Genomic DNA, 24,769 nt, shown 5'->3' with positions numbered 1-24,769 from the left:
AGCACCGTTTTGCATGAAGCTTTATCAGGAAATTCTACAGTTTCCAAATGGTGCTTTAGTGTGGTCCTTCCTAAAACCTGTATTACATGGAAAAATCCTATACACACCAAACACCCCAGAAATCAATAAGATCATCCAAAAGGTAGGTTTGAATGAGTGAGGATCTTATAGACCATACAAGCACTAGATTGGAAAGGGAACTTGTTAAAATTGTTCTGTGTAATTATCATGTAGATGGGATTACATAAAATTCTCTTACATTAACTACAACTAATTTTTGTCCGTTTTTTCCCGTTATTGTTGTTAAATTTGGATTTGTTGAGTCATTATTTTAGAGGGCATTTTGGTGTCACGAGATATTGTTTGGTGTAGCTAATACAGTGAGTACAATTAGAAAGAAGCATAATGTGGAGAACAGTTGCTAATCTACTTTGCTTGGTGCGGTGGGAATTCAGGTAAGTGAGACCTGGTGCCTATGTAGCTGGGATCTGGTAGTGACCACTTGGCTTTATTTGCTTCAACCCATGGACATTTAGCGTAGATGACAAGGGCAGTTTCTCCAGGAGGAATTTAGATATTGTGTGGTTCTACTTGTTTTCTCTTATGTTGTCTGCACTTTCAAATCTATTTATGAAAGAACTTATTATTATTTGATAGTTTACTTAAAAATGTGTGTGATTTTTTTTTCTGGAGTCTTGTTTTCTTGTCTGAAGGTCAATTATCAGCCTAAGCACTTTAAGGGAACTTCACAGGGGACATGAAAATGATCAGATGCTACACTCAAAGAGGCAATACCAAGACCTAGTAATGAATAAAAACCTCTAAGCTTTAAATAGCACTAACTTTATTTTTTTATTTATTTATTTTTAAACGATTTATTTATTTATTTATTTATTTATACAAGCACTGGGTACAGTCAGAAGCGCGGGAGGGTGAGAGAATTCACCAGAGCCAGAGCGGGGTGCAGAGCAGGCAGAAGAACCGAAGTACACTGCTGAGGTGAGTAGAGGGTGGCAGGAGAGGTCTGGGCGCCATGTGGGACCCTCCTCCGGTGGCCGGGGAGCAGCCGGGTATTGAACCGGCGCTGCAGAGGCTGCAGGCAGCTTCGCAACCCAGCCCTCAATCGCTGCGCCACCGGGGAGGCCCAGCACTAACTTTAAATCTAAAAAAAATAGTTAACGGCAGAATGGGTTATTTGAGCAGTTATTTCTGATCACCCTCCATGGTTGCTGTGTGGGGTGGCAGCAGTTCACCCCCGGAGACCTTTATTCCCTACTCTGTGACTTAGCTCAGGGTCTGTGTGTGCCTCAACTTGTTCTGAATACATTCAATAACTGCTGCTATAATCTTAAAAATGTCTTTTTGTAGGGGTGTTTACCAAAAGCTTGGATTTTCACAATGAAATGATATTAATCTAGATAGAATATTCTCCCTTACCTTTAGGGGATACATTCCAGGTGGATGCCTGAAACCTGACAGTACTGGATGCCAAATGTACTGTTTTTTTCCTATTCATACACACCTATGATAAAGCTTAATTTATAAGTTAGGCACAGTAAGAGATTCATACCAATAGCTAATAATAAAATAGAACAGATAGAAAGTTATTTAAATGTGGTCTCTCTTTTATAAAATATCCTGTTTTAGGTAATATTTTTGATTGGTTAACCACAGGTGACTGGAACCCCAGGGAAGGGGAGGGCTATATTGTGAGGAGTTAACAGTGCTGTTGGGTGTGAGCTCAGCTTCCATCTGCCATTCCAGGATTGGATTTCTAATTGGCACTTACATCATGCCTGGAGCCAAAGTCAGTTATGCAGACTCTCATGGTGACTTAAGCTTTTAAGGGCCATGGGTAATTTAGATTTTTTCATAGAAAATGGCTTTAGGGGCCTCCCCGGTGGCACAGGCGGTTGAGCACCACGCTGTGAAGCTGTCTGCAGCCTCTGCAGCACCAGTTTGATCCCGGCCTGCCAGCGAGAATCCCACATGGTGCAGCAGACCTCTCCTGTCTTGCCCACTGCTCCCCTCAGCGGTGTATTTTGTCAGTCTGCCTTTACTCTTCCCCACTCTGTCTCTGGTAAATCCTCTCACCCTCCCACACATATGGCCTGCACCCTGGTTCTTGTATGAATAAATAAATCTTTTTTAAAAATGGCTTTATATCAAATTTTTAATTTTAACTTAAAAAATTTCTTGTGGTTACCTGGTTTAAAACATTGTATAGGTTTCAAGTATTAACATTGTACTTCAACATCCGTATACATTACATTATGATTGCCGCCGATGGTCTGGCTTTCATCTACCAGCATATATAGCTTTATTTTTAAATTCAATTTTTTAAACAGGTTATGAATTTATTCTTGACTATATCATATATTGTTTTTGATTATAACATAAATTGTTATACTCTGATATTTTTAATAATGTCTATTAGTGGAGTATTACATACTATTCTATATTTTATAATTTAACTATCAGTAAGACAGTCTCTGCTTTTGAAGCACTCACCCTGCAATGGGGAAGACAAACATCAGAAGAAAAAATTAGATATACTATGAAAGATTTGTTCATTGTGGCAGGGCACAGAGAGGCAAGCAACTAGTATTCCTGTAAATAAGGATTTGGCAAAGCATTTGGAGGGAGGGTGGGTAGAACTCCATCAGGTGGAAGAGGGAGGAATGTCAGCCAGGATGCAGGTAGGAATGGGATGAACACCACGCTTTTTGAGAATGGTGAAAAGTTTAGAAGAATCACCAAAGATTTCATTGATTCTGGCTTAGACCATTTGTAGGCTTTATGGATAGTGACTTGAACTGGAACAATTTTTACTTACTTTATGTGACCAGTAACTTTGTATGTAGGTGGTCTGGCTTTGCACTTATAAAGCTAATGTCATAGCATTGCATTTGAAATGAATTATCCTAGTTGTTTGCCGTGGTTATTTAGTTTTATGAAAATTGTCTCTAGTTGTTAAACTTCTGGTGACAATCCCACATAGCTTGGAAGTCCCTAGAAGTTTTGCAACATGTGTTGTATGAAGCAAACTCATCTATCAGGATGGAGTGATCAGTGTTATAAATTACATATTATTTATTCTTCTTCCCTCTATTGCTTCTTATTAGGCAGAACCATATGAAATTGCCATTTACATAGAAAAAGTACATTTATGTGGTTCCCCCTGACACCCCACTAAAGGTGTCACCAAGAAACATGTTTGTGGTAAGAATGATCATTTTTGCATGACTGGGAAATTGGGAAGGCTAACCGTCCATTTAATCTTTGACTTATCACTCTCCCTTTAGTGAGATCTTTTCCTTTACTAGTAAAATGAAAGACTTAAGAAAGATCCATGACTTACAATCATTTGGGTGACTGTTCTTCATGGGGATACATGAAATAATTTGGGTGACCTTACCAAGTCCTTCCCTTATCTAGACTGGTGTATATCTTGGTGGGGATGACCATCCCACTGACAATCTCTATTCCCTTCAGGGAAGTGCAGACACTAGTGATGGACAGAGAACTTCTGAGGACACCCCCTAAAATGATAGCTAACATTTTTAGGGAGTACTCAACTCATACTCTGAGACTATTAAGCTCAATGTTTATGAAAGTATACTTCGATGTCATCATTAGAGATTTCAATATACCAGGATGCTCTTTTTAGGTTGTAAATCATGACTGTGGTTGGTTTTGACTATAGGCTGGTGCAAAAATTGGGAAATCATATGAAGACACCATGGGACACTTTCAGAGAAGTTATAAAAGTTAAAACAGATGAAAGGCTAGACTGCACTTCCAGAAATAAGTGGCACTCCAGAAGTGGCATCATAGGCATGCCTAGCCACCTACTACACAGAGTGGGCTAGTGTTTGTTTCCTACAGGAGTGCAAGCCTATTGCAGCATGGCTTTCTCAACTCTGTTCTCCTCCCTTGGAAAATTATTTCAACTCTCCTACTCAGTTTGCTTATTTGTAAAACTGGGTTAACATTACCTATCTACAGGGTAGTTTGGAGGACTGAAAACATATCAGAAATGTGATTTAGAAAAATTGTAAATGAATATAGTTTTGGATCCTCTCTTCTACAATGCTATTTCTAGAAAGACATTCTGCCATTGCTCCTAGAGGAGTGGGGAGGGCAGATGTTACCTTAGGAAGGAGGAAGAGGTGGGATAGACCAGAGGTTCCCAAATAGGGTATGATCCTAATGTTTTCCTCCCAGAAGACCTGTGGTAGTATATGAAAGTATTTTTGGTGTCTTCATTAGGGGATGCTACTGGCATCTGGTAGGTGGAGGCCAGGGTGCTGCAACCCCCTGCTGCTAAACATATAGGACTGCCCTACAGCCAAGAATGACCTTGCTCAGGATGTCAGTGGTGTCAAGGTTGAGAAACCCCTGTATAATACTGTATAGAAAGGTTAAGGGGCTCATGGTTAGATGATGGGGAGATAAAGGCAGAATAAAGGCAGCCATGGCCAAACGGGCCTTAGGCTTCAGAACTGGAAAATCAGGTAATGATGGGAAGAGACTATTTCCCCTCATTACTGGTGTAGTAGTTCTAATTGAATCTGCAGCAAGAGATGAGTGTAGATGGATAGAGTTATATTTTTTTCATAATCCTGGCATTCACATCAACAATTTCTTTGTCTCAGATGCAGGTTCACTCACTGTTTATTGATCACTTAATTCTATAAGCTTTGAGGAATAATTATGGATATTTCCCAATCCTCTTATTTACTTCTTACAAGAAACAGAGGAGTAGGATTACTGGACCTATTTTACAGATTAAAAGAGTGAAATTTGGGAAGATTTACATTTCCAAATTTATTAGCTGACCAGTGGAAGCATAAGTTTCTAGTCCTGTACAGTATAGCTTCTGTTACTATTGTTGGTCTGAGAGGTTGGATACCTAATTAAACAAACCACATTTTTATGTCTTTGGGTGGCAATGTGTGGCATTTTATCCATCTTCAAAACTGACAACTTTCAAAACAGCATTTTTGGAAGGATGAGAATGAATTCACACAGGTGAAAGATGAACACATCCCTACTGCTATTTTTGTAATTAAGGGGAAATAAAGCCTGGTGATAAAGTAATATAAATAGAAATGAAAATGCTTGGCCCTGTGATACTTATCAAAGATGAAAAGTGTCAGACAAATAGAACCTACCCAGACTAGAGTCTAAAATAGCTGTAGGCTGTAGGCTGTTTATCTGTACAGAGCAGTGTGTGAAGGGACTAGAAAGAACCCAAGGCAGTTATACAGTGTCCTCAGGGAGTCCTGCTGAGGAGAATGCATTGCAATCTGCCTTCTGCCTGTAAGCATCTAATCAGTGATCTGAGAGTTAAGTCTTCCATAGCCAGCCTGGAGCAAGTCTTTCAGATGGGCAAGAATGTCTGACATGGAACATTTTATTGAAATGCTGCAAAGTTGCCCAGAGAAGTAATTACATTTGTGAATAAACTTGTTTGTATAATCCCCTGTGAAATAGCAGTTCCCTAAGAAAGCAATATCAGTAGGCCTATGAATATACTCTTCCTGTCAAGTGAGACAATAGCCAGCTCCTAAAGACAAGGAATGATGTTTCATAGACTTGAATGGTTTCATGCTTACATCATTCTTTCTGTCAAATCCAATGCCACAGGTTATTTAGCCTATCTTATAAGATAGAGGGCAAAGAAAAGGAGATGTGCGTATTCAACCACTATAGAAGACAAATATTATCACTATGCCCACTTTATAAATAAAGCACAGATTGCTGAGACAATTTTTCAAGGTCTCTGGTCAGTCCTCAGCCAAGTTGGGTCATAAATACAAGTCCTTTGACTCAAAACTCATGCTGGGTCCCTTGAGGTCATTCAGACTATGCTAGAAGAGAGCACATAAAGGTGGTATCAGCACTGCCTTGACTCTGAGAAGTATTGTCCACACAGAGAGGTGCTGGGTCGGGGGGACACAGCTATAAGCCCACCACGCCAGGCCTCCCCACCATGGATCCACTCTGAACTGCCTGTCCTCTTGGGAATGAGGCTTGTTGGCAACATTTTAATGAATTAATCACTAAAATAATCCATTAGAAAATGAGCAAAAAATATATACATATAGTTCACAAAGGGAGAAAAAAAAAACAGCTCTTAAACATGTGAAAAATTGCTTAAATTTAGTAAGAGAAATTCAGATACCTAAAATGGGAGTGACATAGACCAAATAATTGAAAATATATCCTGCTTGATGAAGGGTTTAGGAAAGATGTGCTCTAGATATTGCTGGCCGAACTGTGTTGGTATAAAGTCTTTGAGGCTGTGTTAGAAATGCCTGCCGATGCTATAAAACTTATATTCACAAGTGAAAACAACAATAGTTACTGCACCATAGTTTGTAATCACAAGGGTTGGGCAACAAGTTTACAGTCAATAAATAAATTTTGGCACATTCATAAAATGAAAAATATTCACTTTACTAATGAGACAGATAGTGACTGATCACTAAAATTTATTTATAAATTTATTTTAAGTAAGTTGCAGAAATATGTGGGTCTGAGTAAAGAAAATTGGATAACAGATATGTGATCCTATTCTTATAAAAAGGGAATCTCAAGGAGCTAGAAGTGTTTCTTCTGGGTTGGAACTGGGTTTCTAGAAAACAGAATATAAAAGGTAAAGATTGTTTCTTGAACTTTTTTGAACGCTTGGAATTTGGCACAGCAGCAAAAGATGCATGTATGATAGAATCCTACCTAGGAAGTCTTTCTACATCCACTTCTTGCCTTGGTTGTATTGAATTTATTTGGGTGTCACCCTGAGAATACACAGAACATAGGTGTGAACCTTATAACCTAAGGATGCTGGCACATCCTTCTGCTTAGATGCCCTGCCAGCCATGCCCTCTGATTTGGGAAGATCAGACACAGGCCCCCTTTGTTTCTGGAAACACAGAGTGACCTTCCTCTATTCCTCCATCCTGTAGAGATGGGGAGGTAGGGCCCTCTCAGAGTGAAATGACTTGTGGGGAAGTGGTGTTCTCTTCCCGGGGTTTGTCCATCTTGATTTTGGCTAAGAGAGAAAAAAAAATTCATTCTTTTCTTTATTAAGAATATCAATACTTTTCAAATCTTCAATATCTTCTGCCTCACTCACCTTAGAAACTGTAAGTGAAAGTTCTGAATGCAGGAGAGGGAAGAGGGTAATAGAAATAAGGAAATAATGCAGGAGGAAAAAGTAGGTCCATAGCTAATATCTCATGTTATGACTCTGCATCTTTTTGTCTATTTTATTTTTAAATAAAAATAACTGCAAGTAACAGAGGTTTAGGACATGTTTCTAAATTTAGCAGTTAGTGGATAGGATACAGGTGAAACTAAAACTCAAGTGATTTCTTTCAATGGAATAAAAGTGAAAATAAGACTTTAATCATGGGATTTCTGAGAATCATTGTGCACTTTGGGGTGTAGCTCTAAGTGCTGAGCCTCAGCATCTTTCTATAATCTTCTGAAGGTGCCCTTTAAAAAAATACATCACTACAAACTCATGGATTTAAATCTATTTGATGTATTTTAGTTCATTGCAGTCTTTATTCTTTGAGATGTTCAAATTGTCCTGTTGCCAGTGGGCACCTCTTTGATTTGGCTTCTCTATCCTTTAAAAAATTGATTTGTAATTTTGGGACTGTTGCAGACTCAGGCGCATTTGTGAGAAATAACAGAATCCATGTGCCCTTTACTCAGTGTCCTCCAGGGACAAAATTCTCACAAAATTAAATACAATGTCACAACCAGGATTCTGACCTCCATGTATTTCACCGACCTTACTCATTTCCCCACTTGTGTTTGTATGTGTGCTTAGTTCTGTGTGTTTTCATCACCATACAGGGCTTTGTGTTGCCACCAGTGCTGACACAGAACATTCCCTCAGCACAGGTCTCTGTCATCCTTTTACAGTCACCCCAGGGTGTCTTCACATTCCTATTCCTTCCTGCCCCACTGCTGAACCCTGGCCACTGCTGATCTGTTCTGTGCATCTCTCTGTTGTCATTTCAGGATTGTTATATAAGTGGAATGGTACAATATGTCACTTTTTGCTATTATATATTTTCATTTAATAATTTCCTTGAGATTTATCCTTATTGTGAATATATCACTAATTCTTTCACTTTTATTACTGAGAAACATTCCATGGTACATGTTTGGTTAATTTGGTTAATCACTCACACATTGTAGGGTATCAAAATTGTTTCCAATTTGTGGCTATAAAGGCCACTGTTTCTCTTTCTTAACTTTCTGTGTATTGCATGAATATCTTTTTTTAGGATCTCATGCATTGCTCTTGTTATGTGTGCTCTGGATATGAAGCTATACACATGACATGTCATAATTTTCAATTCACTCATCTCTTCTACTTGAGACCATCCAGCAAGTTTTAAAATATTTGTCATTGTGGGAATGTAAACTGGTGCTGCAATTTTTTAAAAATTATCTGAATAAAAAACTAAAAATGAAAATACCATATGACCCAGCAATAAGGATTCCTCTTAGGCATCCATGCAAAGAACATGAAACCATCAAGCCTCAAAAGTATATGCTCTATGTATTTTTTTTTTTTTGGTAGCATTATTTACATTAACTAGAACTAAAATCAACCTAAGTGTCCATTGGACAGAGAACTGGGTTAAGAAATTGTGATATATCCACATAATAGAATACTACTTAATGACAAGGAAAGACAAAATGTTGCCATTTATGGCAAAATGAAAGGAATTCAAGGGAATAATGTGTAGTAAAGCAAGTCAGAATGACAAAGACAAACATTGAACACTTACAAAGCAAACAATGTGACAAAACAAAATACTCAAAAATGTGGGCAAGTTAGCTTGTATTTGCTTTCCTTCTCTCTTCTACAACATGAGAATAATAATGACAATATAGGATAACTGAGCATTGGATGAGTTAAAATGCATAAAGAGTTTAGAAGGTAACTAAACCAAACTTGTTTTTTGTAAGTGGATTAGTTAACACCAGCAATTATTTAGCTTCATCATCAGTCTTAACTTTATATTTGCTGGTACTCATCATTGTGAGATAGCTCACAAAACCAAGTGGCTACTTATGATTTGAAGGAAACCATGTTTGTATTATTACTGCTTTCACACATAATTACATGAATAAATTATGGTTCATAATATAAAACAAACTTTGTTTTATAAATTCTGGAACATTTGCTTGTGGATAGTTACGTAGAGAAAAGGGACATAAAGAGCTAAGTCTTCTTTAGAAGAAATCAGATTCTCTCTCTTTTTCCTCTCCCTTTCTCTGTCAGTGTGGAAGAGTGTGCATTTTATATACATGTATGTGTACCTGATAAGTAAAGAGGAGAACCATGCTGATGACTCAAATGGAGTAATTCATTGGAGTAGCTGTATATTATCTATTTTATAAATTGGTTTCCATCTTTGATTTCAATTAAGTCTTTACTCATTCTATTTTTTATATTTATATTTTTTCAGCTTTATTGTGAAATAATAAACAAACACAACTGAATATTTAAACCATATAGTGAGATGATCTGACATTACGTATTTTTTGTAAAATGATTACCATAGTCAGGTTAACACATCTATCACCTTCCACAGCAAAAAGAAAAAAAAAAGAAAAAGATATTATATTTTTCTACCTATGTTTCTGTATAATCTATCTTTTTCATACTTATTTTCTTTGTTGAGATTTTTCTATTTAATTTGTTTTGAGACAATTCATAATTGCTTGTCAAAGCATTTTGTTATGATTTAACACACTTGCCAGAGCATTACAAATCTGATTTAGCTAAACATTGGCACAATTGAATGCTTTTCTTACTTCTCTGTGGTTACCTCTGGTTCTTTGTAGTGGTTGATTTCAGTTGTATTGTGGGACTTTTATTTTTATAGTAGGGTGTTCTGTAAAAATTTTTACTGTTGCAGACAATCAACATGCATGAGTTTGTTGCCTTTGTGGACTGTGGTTCCAATGATCCTTTTATTTGGTCACAAACTTTATGGTTGTCTTTTGGTGTGCCTGGTTTATTTGGTGCCTGAGGGTCCTGCTGGTATCTGACAGGCCAGAGTAGTGGAGGGGTTTTTCCAGGCCTACCTTCCAGGAACCTTCACATGGGAACTGGAGTCTTGGCCATCAGAGAAGACATGGCAGGTCAGGCCTTGTATTAGGAAGTCTCTTGCTTTGGGGCAGAGTATAAGGCCAGGCCAGGCAACTCATCATAGGAAAATGGCAGGAATTCCCTGGCCATGATCTCCTAGTTGCTAAGTGTCTGTGCTTGTCACCTATATGGCAAGATCCCCTGTGCTGGCTCTCCACATTCCCCCATCCTCCCTACAGGAGGAGAGTAATTTCCCTAGCTGCTTATTGTCAGCTGGCAACAAACTGATTTCGCTTGTTGGTGACAGGAGTCCTGGTCTATCCAGTGAGGGATGTGACTACCTCTGCTATCTTGCTTTGCTAGACTGCTAGTTGGGAACTGCAGGGTCTGGATCACCGTCTCTGTTGGGGTCATATGACACTTGGTGTGTGTTCTTTTAGTAATAATGTCCAACTATTTTGCTTTCCTCCTTCACCTCTGAGAGTTCTCTTTTGTGGCCTTGTGTTGTTTCCAGGGTGTCTTGTGGTACTTAGCAGGCAAAAAGGGAGAAATGAGCTTGCCATATCTTGTTTGGAAAAGCCCTCTTTTGATGTAACTCTAGTTATTTTTGACAGCTGCCTTGCTGTTTGGCAGGATGAGTTGCTCCAAGGACTTGACTGTTCACCACCTCTGACCTGAGATCAATCACTTCTTTAATAAGTTCTGGCTCTTTTCGTGAAAATGCATTGGCAGTCACCCCCAGGGTGCCCGGGAGGCACATTGCCAGTGGTCAGTGCTGCTGACCTTCTTCACTGGACACAGATACCATCCCTGTGTGAGGGTTCATATTGATTATAGGTAATTTGTGAAATCTTTGGAAACATACATTTCACTAATGGTCAAAACTGTAACATCATAGAGATGGCATTCCTTTCCTTAAAAGCATTCCTCTGTGTATGTTACATGGATTTTTCACATTCGGTAGCTTGTTTTCTAATGTTACTAAATTATTTAATTTATCATTTAGTTATTGATGTTTTTAATTTATTTTAATATGTAAATTAACATAAAATTATAATTTATATATATCCTGATGTTTTAATAAATATTAAATAATTAAAATTTTACTTTGTAGAAATTTTTGTATTTTGCTATTTATTTAGGGAAATATTTCATGTATTTATTTTCTATCCCGCCATCATTTATTTATTTTTTTCTTCCTGCTTTCCTTACATCTGCCATATTATAATTTTATTCATATATTCAGTGAATGCATGATTAAGTTTTACCTTGTAATTTAATAATAAACATTTGAGATTGAAGTTTGGATATCCAAATTCTTTTATATCCAATGTCTTCATTGTAATATACTATATGATCATTTCCTAAGCAATGTCCTCTAATTGAAAATTTTTATATTTGAAAAAGTTTTCATTTATTAATTTTAAGTGTTTACACAGATTTTGCTAAGAATTTGTATTTTCATAATACACATCTAAATTACTTATATATTGAGATTTTATTGGCAATGCGTTTGTGCCTTGGTATATTACTACTTTTAACAAACTTTTGAGCATTTTAAAAGTGAGGGTCTATGCCTATATATTTTATTTTATTATTTTTTTTTTTAAAGATTTTTTTTTTTAGAGGCATGTTTATTTATTTATTATATTTGTTTGTTTGTTTTGTTTATACATGCAGTGGGTACAGTCAGAAGCGCGGGAGGGTGAGAGAATTCACCAGAGCCAGAGCGGGGAGCAGAGCAGGCAGAAGGACCGAAGTACACTGCTGAGGGGAGCAGCGGGCGGCAGGAGAGGTCCGCGCACCATGTGGGACCCTCCTCCGGTGGCCGGGGAGCAGCCGGGGATCGAACCGGCGCAGCAGAGGCTGCGGGCAGCTTCGCAACCCAGCGCTCAACCGCTGCGCCACCGGGGAGGCCCTGCCTATGTATTTTAAATATATTTTATCTACATACAAGTAATTTTTATTATTTATTTATATAATTTATGTATTTATGTGTATATAATATATTTTAACACTTATTGGTATATTTGAATATCTTAATTTATCATACATGTGACTGATAAATACAAATGAAGATATTTTAATTCAGTCATGATCTATATAGAATGTGTGTTTCTATTTTTAGATTTAAGATGTTTTGTATATCTCCCAAACTGGTGGCCTTAATAAACCATCCAATCTCTTCATGTCTGTGAGAGGAGGCATTTACTGTGCATTTACCATTTGCCAGACCTGATGCCAAGGCATCAGAGTATTAATTTACTTTAATATTTACAATTAATTCACCCCTCATTTTTCATGAAGCCTGAAATTCAAAGTAACTTGGTTAAGATCATGAAGAAAATAAGCAAAAGAAACACTTTAAACCCCAAATAATGGTGTCTTGTTCATGACTTCATTTTTCAAGTACTTACTGTCTGATTTTGCAAAGGCTCAGTGTGGTGTATTCCTCTCTATTACTCTTCAGTGATGACTTTTTTTTTTCTTATTTCTAGTTATTTACTTCATCTCTTTTAATGACATATTATTGGGAACATAAACGGTAATCATTGCAAGCTGTGAATTTTTCTTGAAACAATCTGTTCCATTTTTATTTGTTGCCATGAATTTGATTTTCTTTGCTATTAACATTTCCAGTTTTTCTCTTTTGTTTGATTTTTAAATACTTTTATTTCTGATTCAACTTAAAATACAGTTGGCTTTGATAATTTTGTCTCTGCACTGGAACATAATTTTAATTAGCTAAAACATTTTATTTTGTTCATAGCTATATTTTTAGCATCTTTACCTATACAATTAACTCAACTCTATGGGTCTGAAAATCTTAGCCTTCGAATTAGGATGTTTTAAACTATTCAAATTTACTGTCACAGCTGGTAACTTTAGTGTTACTTTTGTCAACCTCTCTTACAGTTTTGAAATTTATACTTGTTTTTGTGGTTAATTTTTCCTCTCTGCCACAGGAATTTGTTTTCTATGCCTACTTTGTTTCTCCCCTTATGTTTTTCAAGATGTCATGTTATTCTCTTTCCAATTGATGCTGAGAGTCATTTTTTTCCTATGAGAGAGAACCTTTGTGTGCTTTCACTCTCTCTTCTCTCCCATACCCTTCCTATCTTTTACTGATTGAGTCTGCATTTTTTTTAAAGATTTATTTATTTATGCTTACAAGAACTAGGGTACAAGGCCAGAGGTGTGGGAAGTGAGCGAATTCACCAGAGCCAGAGCAGGGAACAGAACAGGCAGATAGACTGAAATACACTGCTGAGGGGAGCAGCGGGGGAGCCAGGAGAGATCTGCTGTGCCATATGGGTAGCTGCCTGGCCGGGGATCGAATTCATGCAGCAGAGGCTGTGGACAGCTTCACAGTGCTGTGCTTAACCCCTTGCACCACTAGGGAGGTCCCTGACTGAGTCTGCAATATTATAGATTATTATTTCATTAACATTCACCATTAAAATAACAAGCAAATGGTATTTATGATTTTAATTATAATTTTTCTATTATCATTTTTATTATAATTTAAATATCATAATTTTCATAACTTTTCTTGAAGAATCATTATTGACATTTGAAGAAGACACTAATCACTAGTTGCCGGGGACCAGCCTCCGGCAAAACGTCTTGTCAGGGGTTCCTGAAAGGATGAGACGGCCTAGGCGAAAACGAAAGAACTGAAAACTTAAGGGCTGAGGGGAAGGGGAATGAGGTAGAATGAGGAGACACTGACACTTGGTGAGGTGCTAGTATCTTCTGCCGAGAGACTCAGCAGGTCTTTTTTTATTTATTATTAGTAATAATAATAAGGAAATACATTATCATGTGTAAAGCAAAAACAATTAGTATATTATGTTTCCCATAGACTACTGGCCCCTACAGGTCTCAGCTAGACGGCAGCTTTCAAGGTTAATAGATAATAAACCAGACCTAACATTAAAGCTACTTATTTTTTCATTTAGACAATTATTTAAAACAGTGAATAACCACCAGTGCATCCCTATCAGCTAAAGCCTAAGCATCAAAGGACTCTTCTATTCACATGACCTTCAGCTGGAGACCAGCTGTTGCTTAGTTATCAGAACTTTTTCTACCTAGAAATTCTTTAACTCAAATAGCTTCATATTAAAAACTTTCCCAAGAAACTTTAAGAGAAAACAAAATAGAAGGACCTACTATGACTATTGTATTGTAATGCTTGTCAGGCATGTTCAATAACTTGTCTCCCATTGTCAAGTGAGCCAAACAGCCCAACAACTAATTTCTAAACAAACAATTTTTCGTGCTATTTACTTACAGTATGCTGATACATATAATTTATTGTCTAATATACTTTCTGATAAATTTTTCTCTATGTCCATGAACAAAAAGCAAAGGGATGTCAGATCTTCAGCCCCACGGTGTGAGGCCCTTTCTCTTAGCTGCTTGTCAGTATCCTATCTGGCTGGGGCAACAAGACCTCCTGCAGCATCTCCCCCTTTTTTGTTTTTGACCATTATTTTTATGGCGATGAAGATCGAATATATGGATGTTGGAATGCAGTCTCAGATGAAAATTTTACCGGGTTCCAGTGTGAAAGAAAATCAGTCCCTCCAGGTATTGTCCATTGTAGAAAGCAAAAGTCCTCCATTTCTGGAAAAACAGCTCATTAGTTCAAGCAAAAAAATTCAGAGACATTAGCCAAAACAAGACAGCAAATATGTCAAAATCTCAGAAAAAAAAATCTTAAAATGGTTTAATTTATGTAAAACACAAATTCTCCCAACCTTGATCCCAAACTTTAACAGCATAGCAAAAGTTTGTAAACTAAATTTACTTTTAAACCATATTACCTATTTTTGCATACAATCACAGGGCAGAATAACTAAACAGCAATTTCAGCTGGCTTTGTTGGAACACTCCATATACGATCAGAGCAAACTGTTGGCATCCGGTCCATGTAGGCTTCAGGAACAAAGTTGGTCTCATCAGACTCCACCTGGGCTTTCCTCTCCATGAGGGTACCAGGGACTTTTCGTTGGCTGGGTTGTCCAGTCCTGCCAATGGAGGCAAGCTTCCTCACCTTCTCTGGAGGTTTCTGGAACCCTACGAACAAAGCAAACAAGTTCTCCTCTTCTTGGTTCAGCTCTGTTTTAACTTTTTGGAAGAACTCCACACAAAGCCACACAATCAAACTCATGTCCAAATTTGTTTGTTTAAACAGACAAAATTCCTATCGAAGTTATGCCAAAACAGACTCTGAGATAAGTAGTAAAAGATTACTACTATTATTTTTGTGCTGTGTTGGTATCAAGGGGAGAGAAAATGCAAACACAAGTTAGCTTTTCTGAAAAAAAATATTGCAACCTTGCTGCAGATCCAGATCACCAAAACAAGAAAACTTTGTGGATTCAGAACAAAATGCAAAAAAAAAAAAAAAAAAAAATTACCAGTATTATTTCAAAGAAAACTTAGTAAATATCAGGTGCATTTCCAGGTCTATTCAGTCCTTAGTAGGAAAGTTTTACTCTCAACAGTTCCATTAATAGGAATCCATTGAGGTCTTTTTTTTCCCTATTTTTCCAGAAACAATTTTTGTAATAACAATCAGTAAACAATAAATAATCAATAATCAATAAACAATGGAAATATACAATATTACAAGGTGACAATCACCACTGACAATTTGCATACATATCAGGTACTGAAAGGTATTATACACATTTTAGAAAACCAGTGTTAACATTTCTGTACATGCCAAAGTTTTATTATTTTTCCCAAATGACAATGCTTCCTTTTTAGTTTTACTACACTAGGTAAGCCAAATAGAACAAATTCATCTAACGCCTTTCCCAGGAGGAAAGGGAGAAACTTTGTGGAGTGTCTCAGGAGCTCTACTGAGGTTCCACAAAATTTTCTTGCATCAGCCAAATGACAGGCTACCAGATTTGAAATTGAATTTAGATTTTTAGGAAGCTTTGCCATAAGCATCAGAAAAACAACAGAAACAACAACACAAAATTTCCATGAAGGCACCGGTTTTGTCCAGCACCATAATGTTGACAACTTTACTGAAATGGCCTGTGTGGACAACTTCACTGAAACGGCTTGTGTGGCCACACGAAAGCAAGATTTAGTATTAATTAGTCTTTTTACCATCAAATGAATAAATTGATCAAATAATGTAACACAGCCAAATTTCCAACACATATCATTGTTTCTCTTCAAACCCATTATTTGCAGGTTTTATAAAGCAAGGCAAATAAAATTTACTTTCCTCAAACCTTCTACAACTTACTACATACCCTCAATTTTAGCTTTTTTTTCTATTCTTCCACATTCTGGCACAACCAGACATTTTAATTTTAAGACAAAACTACTCTCCCTTACCTTCTTTTTTTTTAAATTAACCATCAGTCATTAATTTTTTTCCTCTTTTCTTCAGACATCACTGAAACTTTTAACAAATCATGATGGTGTTTTTCTTTTAGTAGTCCAGAACATAAGGAGGTGCTTTGTGTGTTCACCACCCCAAAATGTTACTTTAAACATTGCAGATTTTTAAAATTGACTTAAAAACAGTATAATTTAGTTGCACTTGGTAAAGTTAATATGACAAAAAAAAATTTACATATACATACATATATGCATATATATACGTTTTTAGTCAAGGAAAGAAAAATACTTTAAAGATACATTTACACAGAGTAGATTATTAATATTTAACATAACTTTAAGGCATATATGCTTTGAATTATATCATAAAATTTGAACTAGTTTTTGCATATTAAAAATTTTGGAAGATGATGTCAAAATTTGTTTTTATGAGAATTTATATAGGCGCCATTTATTATTAGTCCTCCAGAGGTAAAAAACAAAACAAAACAAAACAAAACAAAAACACAAAGACAGACACAAACAGACACAGAGATTTCTTGATATACATATAAATTTTTGGCCATGTGCATATATTTTAAAATATAGTTATTTTACCAATATGTGTGAAGATACTGAGGTTTAGATTTTAGCTCAAAAATGTCTATATTACCACTTTATATTTTACCATGTAGTTTTAACAAGAAACTTAACCTTTTACAGTTTCAATAAGTAAATTTAAAAGCTTTTATTCAACCAATAAGTATTCTGTATAGCTTGTTAACAAGTCAAAAGTAACTCAACAGTTTTTGCCTAAGACAATTTAGACTTTAAAATCAGAGAAACACAGGGAAATAGAACTATTTTTGTAGAATGAACCAAAATAATTTTTTAAGGTGGACAATAGCAAAGTTCAGTCCCCCACAGCAGGAAGGCAGTAGAGACCTGCCAGTGATCTCAACACTGGAGAAAAAGTCCAGGCAGCTGCTTGTTGAGATCAAGGGCAGCCCCCACGAGCCCACTGAAGTGGGTTTATACTATTTTAATAAAAACCTTTTAGTCATATTATAGTCATATAATCTTACATAGTCATATTTAACCATTTTTTATTACTTTACCAATTGTAAATGAACTTTGAATACTATTATTTAGAAATGCCTTATTTATTTATTTATTTTAAAAGAAACAAATGGCAAAACTCCACCAGGGGGAACCTAGCCTCCTCCCCAAATAATTAACAGGAAAAGATTGGAGCATTTTTTTTTTTTTATTTAAGATCATGACACATTATTTCTTACTTGTTTTTGAGTTTTTATTTTTATCTCAACAATTTTAGCCATGTCAGGGCTGGAAATTTGGGCTGGATTTTGGAATGGTCTCATAATTGGGAGCCGATGCCTTTGCAAAGAGGTCACTATTGGCTCTAGAATCAACTTTTAGCTTTTGAAAAACAATTTCACTATTCCAAGAATCCTGATCACTTTCTCTAATACTGTTTTGTTAATACGGGGCTGTCAGTTGAGTCCTCTTTGATGTCCTTTAGGCATGCAGACAGCCGTGATTCTCTTCTGTCTTTTGGAAACCAAGAACAACACATCTCAACAAAATTTAGGAAACTAGCCAATTGCGCATGAGAGGCCTTAAGGCCTCTCTTAACAAGTATACTTATATCAATAAAGAGTCCTCTTTCCTTAGACTCAATATGGCCCAATGCTTCTCAACGATAAGACACTCACTCGCCTTATCACGTAATAAGACACTCACTGGCCTTATTACGGTTCTGACTTACTGCTCCCCTCAAACCTGCTTTCTCTACAGGCGGGTATGCGCCCTACCCTATGGAGCAGATCCTAGCCGTCCCCGCACGGGAAAGAAATCTTACCTTTCAAGTCCCTGCTCCGGGCGCCACTTGCCGGGGACCAGCCTCCGGCAAAACGTCTTGTCAGGGGTTCCTGAAAGGATGAGACGGCCTAGGCGAAAACGAAAGAACTGAAAACTTAAGGGCTGAGGGGAAGGGGAATGAGGTAGAATGAGGAGACACTGACACTTGGTGAGGTGCTAGTATCTTCTGCTGAGAGACTCAGCAGGTCTTTTTTTATTTATTATTAGTAATAATAATAAGGAAATACATTATCATGTGTAAAGCAAAAACAATTAGTATATTATGTTTCCCATAGACTACTGGCCCCTACAGGTCTCAGCTAGACGGCAGCTTTCAAGGTTAATAGATAATAAACCAGACCTAACATTAAAGCTACTTATTTTTTCATTTAGACAATTATTTAAAACAGTGAATAACCACCAGTGCATCCCTATCAGCTAAAGCCTAAGCATCAAAGGACTCTTCTATTCACATGACCTTCAGCTGGAGACCAGCTGTTGCTTAGTTATCAGAACTTTTTCTACCTAGAAATTCTTTAACTCAAATAGCTTCATATTAAAAACTTTCCCAAGAAACTTTAAGAGAAAACAAAATAGAAGGACCTACTATGACTATTGTATTGTAATGCTTGTCAGGCATGTTCAATAACTTGTCTCCCATTGTCAAGTGAGCCAAACAGCCCAACAACTAATTTCTAAACAAACAATTTTTCGTGCTATTTACTTACAGTATGCTGATACATATAATTTATTGTCTAATATACTTTCTGATAAATTTTTCTCTATGTCCATGAACAAAAAGCAAAGGGATGTCAGATCTTCAGCCCCACGGTGTGAGGCCCTTTCTCTTAGCTGCTTGTCAGTATCCTATCTGGCTGGGGCAACAAGACCTCCTGCAGCATCTCCCCCTTTTTTGTTTTTGACCATTATTTTTATGGCGATGAAGATCGAATATATGGATGTTGGAATGCAGTCTCAGATGAAAATTTTACCGGGTTCCAGTGTGAAAGAAAATCAGTCCCTCCAGGTATTGTCCATTGTAGAAAGCAAAAGTCCTCCATTTCTGGAAAAACAGCTCATTAGTTCAAGCAAAAAAATTCAGAGACATTAGCCAAAACAAGACAGCAAATATGTCAAAATCTCAGAAAAAAAAATCTTAAAATGGTTTAATTTATGTAAAACACAAATTCTCCCAACCTTGATCCCAAACTTTAACAGCATAGCAAAAGTTTGTAAACTAAATTTACTTTTAAACCATATTACCTATTTTTGCATACAATCACAGGGCAGAATAACTAAACAGCAATTTCAGCTGGCTTTGTTGGAACACTCCATATACGATCAGAGCAAACTGTTGGCATCCGGTCCATGTAGGCTTCAGGAACAAAGTTGGTCTCATCAGACTCCACCTGGGCTTTCCTCTCCATGAGGGTACCAGGGACTTTTCGTTGGCTGGGTTGTCCAGTCCTGCCAATGGAGGCAAGCTTCCTCACCTTCTCTGGAGGTTTCTGGAACCCTACGAACAAAGCAAACAAGTTCTCCTCTTCTTGGTTCAGCTCTGTTTTAACTTTTTGGAAGAACTCCACACAAAGCCACACAATCAAACTCATGTCCAAATTTGTTTGTTTAAACAGACAAAATTCCTATCGAAGTTATGCCAAAACAGACTCTGAGATAAGTAGTAAAAGATTACTACTATTATTTTTGTGCTGTGTTGGTATCAAGGGGAGAGAAAATGCAAACACAAGTTAGCTTTTCTGAAAAAAAATATTGCAACCTTGCTGCAGATCCAGATCACCAAAACAAGAAAACTTTGTGGATTCAGAACAAAATGCAAAAAAAAAAAAAAAAAAAAATTACCAGTATTATTTCAAAGAAAACTTAGTAAATATCAGGTGCATTTCCAGGTCTATTCAGTCCTTAGTAGGAAAGTTTTACTCTCAACAGTTCCATTAATAGGAATCCATTGAGGTCTTTTTTTTCCCTATTTTTCCAGAAACAATTTTTGTAATAACAATCAGTAAACAATAAATAATCAATAATCAATAAACAATGGAAATATACAATATTACAAGGTGACAATCACCACTGACAATTTGCATACATATCAGGTACTGAAAGGTATTATACACATTTTAGAAAACCAGTGTTAACATTTCTGTACATGCCAAAGTTTTATTATTTTTCCCAAATGACAATGCTTCCTTTTTAGTTTTACTACACTAGGTAAGCCAAATAGAACAAATTCATCTAACGCCTTTCCCAGGAGGAAAGGGAGAAACTTTGTGGAGTGTCTCAGGAGCTCTACTGAGGTTCCACAAAATTTTCTTGCATCAGCCAAATGACAGGCTACCAGATTTGAAATTGAATTTAGATTTTTAGGAAGCTTTGCCATAAGCATCAGAAAAACAACAGAAACAACAACACAAAATTTCCATGAAGGCACCGGTTTTGTCCAGCACCATAATGTTGACAACTTTACTGAAATGGCCTGTGTGGACAACTTCACTGAAACGGCTTGTGTGGCCACACGAAAGCAAGATTTAGTATTAATTAGTCTTTTTACCATCAAATGAATAAATTGATCAAATAATGTAACACAGCCAAATTTCCAACACATATCATTGTTTCTCTTCAAACCCATTATTTGCAGGTTTTATAAAGCAAGGCAAATAAAATTTACTTTCCTCAAACCTTCTACAACTTACTACATACCCTCAATTTTAGCTTTTTTTTCTATTCTTCCACATTCTGGCACAACCAGACATTTTAATTTTAAGACAAAACTACTCTCCCTTACCTTCTTTTTTTTTAAATTAACCATCAGTCATTAATTTTTTTCCTCTTTTCTTCAGACATCACTGAAACTTTTAACAAATCATGATGGTGTTTTTCTTTTAGTAGTCCAGAACATAAGGAGGTGCTTTGTGTGTTCACCACCCCAAAATGTTACTTTAAACATTGCAGATTTTTAAAATTGACTTAAAAACAGTATAATTTAGTTGCACTTGGTAAAGTTAATATGACAAAAAAAAATTTACATATACATACATATATGCATATATATACGTTTTTAGTCAAGGAAAGAAAAATACTTTAAAGATGCATTTACACAGAGTAGATTATTAATATTTAACATAACTTTAAGGCATATATGCTTTGAATTATATCATAAAATTTGAACTAGTTTTTGCATATTAAAAATTTTGGAAGATGATGTCAAAATTTGTTTTTATGAGAATTTATATAGGCGCCATTTATTATTAGTCCTCCAGAGGTAAAAAACAAAACAAAACAAAACAAAACAAAAACACAAAGACAGACACAAACAGACACAGAGATTTCTTGATATACATATAAATTTTTGGCCATGTGCATATATTTTAAAATATAGTTATTTTACCAATATGTGTGAAGATACTGAGGTTTAGATTTTAGCTCAAAAATGTCTATATTACCACTTTATATTTTACCATGTAGTTTTAACAAGAAACTTAACCTTTTACAGTTTCAATAAGTAAATTTAAAAGCTTTTATTCAACCAATAAGTATTCTGTATAGCTTGTTAACAAGTCAAAAGTAACTCAACAGTTTTTGCCTAAGACAATTTAGACTTTAAAATCAGAGAAACACAGGGAAATAGAACTATTTTTGTAGAATGAACCAAAATAATTTTTTAAGGTGGACAATAGCAAAGTTCAGTCCCCCACAGCAGGAAGGCAGTAGAGACCTGCCAGTGATCTCAACACTGGAGAAAAAGTCCAGGCAGCTGCTTGTTGAGATCAAGGGCAGCCCCCACGAGCCCACTGAAGTGGGTTTATACTATTTTAATAAAAACCTTTTAGTCATATTATAGTCATATAATCTTACATAGTCATATTTAACCATTTTTTATTACTTTACCAATTGTAAATGAACTTTGAATACTATTATTTAGAAATGCCTTATTTATTTATTTATTTTAAAAGAAACAAATGGCAAAACTCCACCAGGGGGAACCTAGCCTCCTCCCCAAATAATTAACAGGAAAAGATTGGAGCATTTTTTTTTTTTTATTTAAGATCATGACACATTATTTCTTACTTGTTTTTGAGTTTTTATTTTTATCTCAACAATTTTAGCCATGTCAGGGCTGGAAATTTGGGCTGGATTTTGGAATGGTCTCATAATTGGGAGCCGATGCCTTTGCAAAGAGGTCACTATTGGCTCTAGAATCAACTTTTAGCTTTTGAAAAACAATTTCACTATTCCAAGAATCCTGATCACTTTCTCTAATACTGTTTTGTTAATACGGGGCTGTCAGTTGAGTCCTCTTTGATGTCCTTTAGGCATGCAGACAGCCGTGATTCTCTTCTGTCTTTTGGAAACCAAGAACAACACATCTCAACAAAATTTAGGAAACTAGCCAATTGCGCATGAGAGGCCTTAAGGCCTCTCTTAACAAGTATACTTATATCAATAAAGAGTCCTCTTTCCTTAGACTCAATATGGCCCAATGCTTCTCAACGATAAGACACTCACTCGCCTTATCACGTAATAAGACACTCACTGGCCTTATTACGGTTCTGACTTACTGCTCCCCTCAAACCTGCTTTCTCTACAGGCGGGTATGCGCCCTACCCTATGGAGCAGATCCTAGCCGTCCCCGCACGGGAAAGAAATCTTACCTTTCAAGTCCCTGCTCCGGGCGCCACTTGCCGGGGACCAGCCTCCGGCAAAACGTCTTGTCAGGGGTTCCTGAAAGGATGAGACGGCCTAGGCGAAAACGAAAGAACTGAAAACTTAAGGGCTGAGGGGAAGGGGAATGAGGTAGAATGAGGAGACACTGACACTTGGTGAGGTGCTAGTATCTTCTGCTGAGAGACTCAGCAGGTCTTTTTTTATTTATTATTAGTAATAATAATAAGGAAATACATTATCATGTGTAAAGCAAAAACAATTAGTATATTATGTTTCCCATAGACTACTGGCCCCTACAGGTCTCAGCTAGACGGCAGCTTTCAAGGTTAATAGATAATAAACCAGACCTAACATTAAAGCTACTTATTTTTTCATTTAGACAATTATTTAAAACAGTGAATAACCACCAGTGCATCCCTATCAGCTAAAGCCTAAGCATCAAAGGACTCTTCTATTCACATGACCTTCAGCTGGAGACCAGCTGTTGCTTAGTTATCAGAACTTTTTCTACCTAGAAATTCTTTAACTCAAATAGCTTCATATTAAAAACTTTCCCAAGAAACTTTAAGAGAAAACAAAATAGAAGGACCTACTATGACTATTGTATTGTAATGCTTGTCAGGCATGTTCAATAACTTGTCTCCCATTGTCAAGTGAGCCAAACAGCCCAACAACTAATTTCTAAACAAACAATTTTTCGTGCTATTTACTTACAGTATGCTGATACATATAATTTATTGTCTAATATACTTTCTGATAAATTTTTCTCTATGTCCATGAACAAAAAGCAAAGGGATGTCAGATCTTCAGCCCCACGGTGTGAGGCCCTTTCTCTTAGCTGCTTGTCAGTATCCTATCTGGCTGGGGCAACAAGACCTCCTGCAGCATCTCCCCCTTTTTTGTTTTTGACCATTATTTTTATGGCGATGAAGATCGAATATATGGATGTTGGAATGCAGTCTCAGATGAAAATTTTACCGGGTTCCAGTGTGAAAGAAAATCAGTCCCTCCAGGTATTGTCCATTGTAGAAAGCAAAAGTCCTCCATTTCTGGAAAAACAGCTCATTAGTTCAAGCAAAAAAATTCAGAGACATTAGCCAAAACAAGACAGCAAATATGTCAAAATCTCAGAAAAAAAAATCTTAAAATGGTTTAATTTATGTAAAACACAAATTCTCCCAACCTTGATCCCAAACTTTAACAGCATAGCAAAAGTTTGTAAACTAAATTTACTTTTAAACCATATTACCTATTTTTGCATACAATCACAGGGCAGAATAACTAAACAGCAATTTCAGCTGGCTTTGTTGGAACACTCCATATACGATCAGAGCAAACTGTTGGCATCCGGTCCATGTAGGCTTCAGGAACAAAGTTGGTCTCATCAGACTCCACCTGGGCTTTCCTCTCCATGAGGGTACCAGGGACTTTTCGTTGGCTGGGTTGTCCAGTCCTGCCAATGGAGGCAAGCTTCCTCACCTTCTCTGGAGGTTTCTGGAACCCTACGAACAAAGCAAACAAGTTCTCCTCTTCTTGGTTCAGCTCTGTTTTAACTTTTTGGAAGAACTCCACACAAAGCCACACAATCAAACTCATGTCCAAATTTGTTTGTTTAAACAGACAAAATTCCTATCGAAGTTATGCCAAAACAGACTCTGAGATAAGTAGTAAAAGATTACTACTATTATTTTTGTGCTGTGTTGGTATCAAGGGGAGAGAAAA

At 36.5% G+C, this 24,769-nt stretch overlaps 1 protein-coding gene across 1 annotated transcript in view; it reads left to right on the top strand.

Annotated features, from left to right (window-relative positions):
• The window catches only part of ABCA13 (ATP binding cassette subfamily A member 13), a gene marked incomplete at its 5' end in the record, with an annotated part of 529,302 nt that overhangs the window by 153,272 nt on the left and 351,261 nt on the right, over positions 1 to 24,769 (top strand). The window contains one exon of the mRNA XM_084247732.1: positions 3 to 142. Within this exon, the coding sequence (XP_084103858.1) occupies positions 3 to 142 (140 nt within the window). The remainder of the gene's footprint in view (positions 1 to 2; positions 143 to 24,769) is intronic.

The sequence above is a fragment of the Talpa europaea genome (genome assembly GCF_964194135.1).
Source record: "Talpa europaea genome assembly, chromosome: 11".
NCBI lineage: Eukaryota > Metazoa > Chordata > Mammalia > Eulipotyphla > Talpidae > Talpa > Talpa europaea.
The sequence above is the reverse complement of the archived record's forward strand: the minus strand, read 5'-3'. Positions and strand labels throughout refer to the sequence as shown.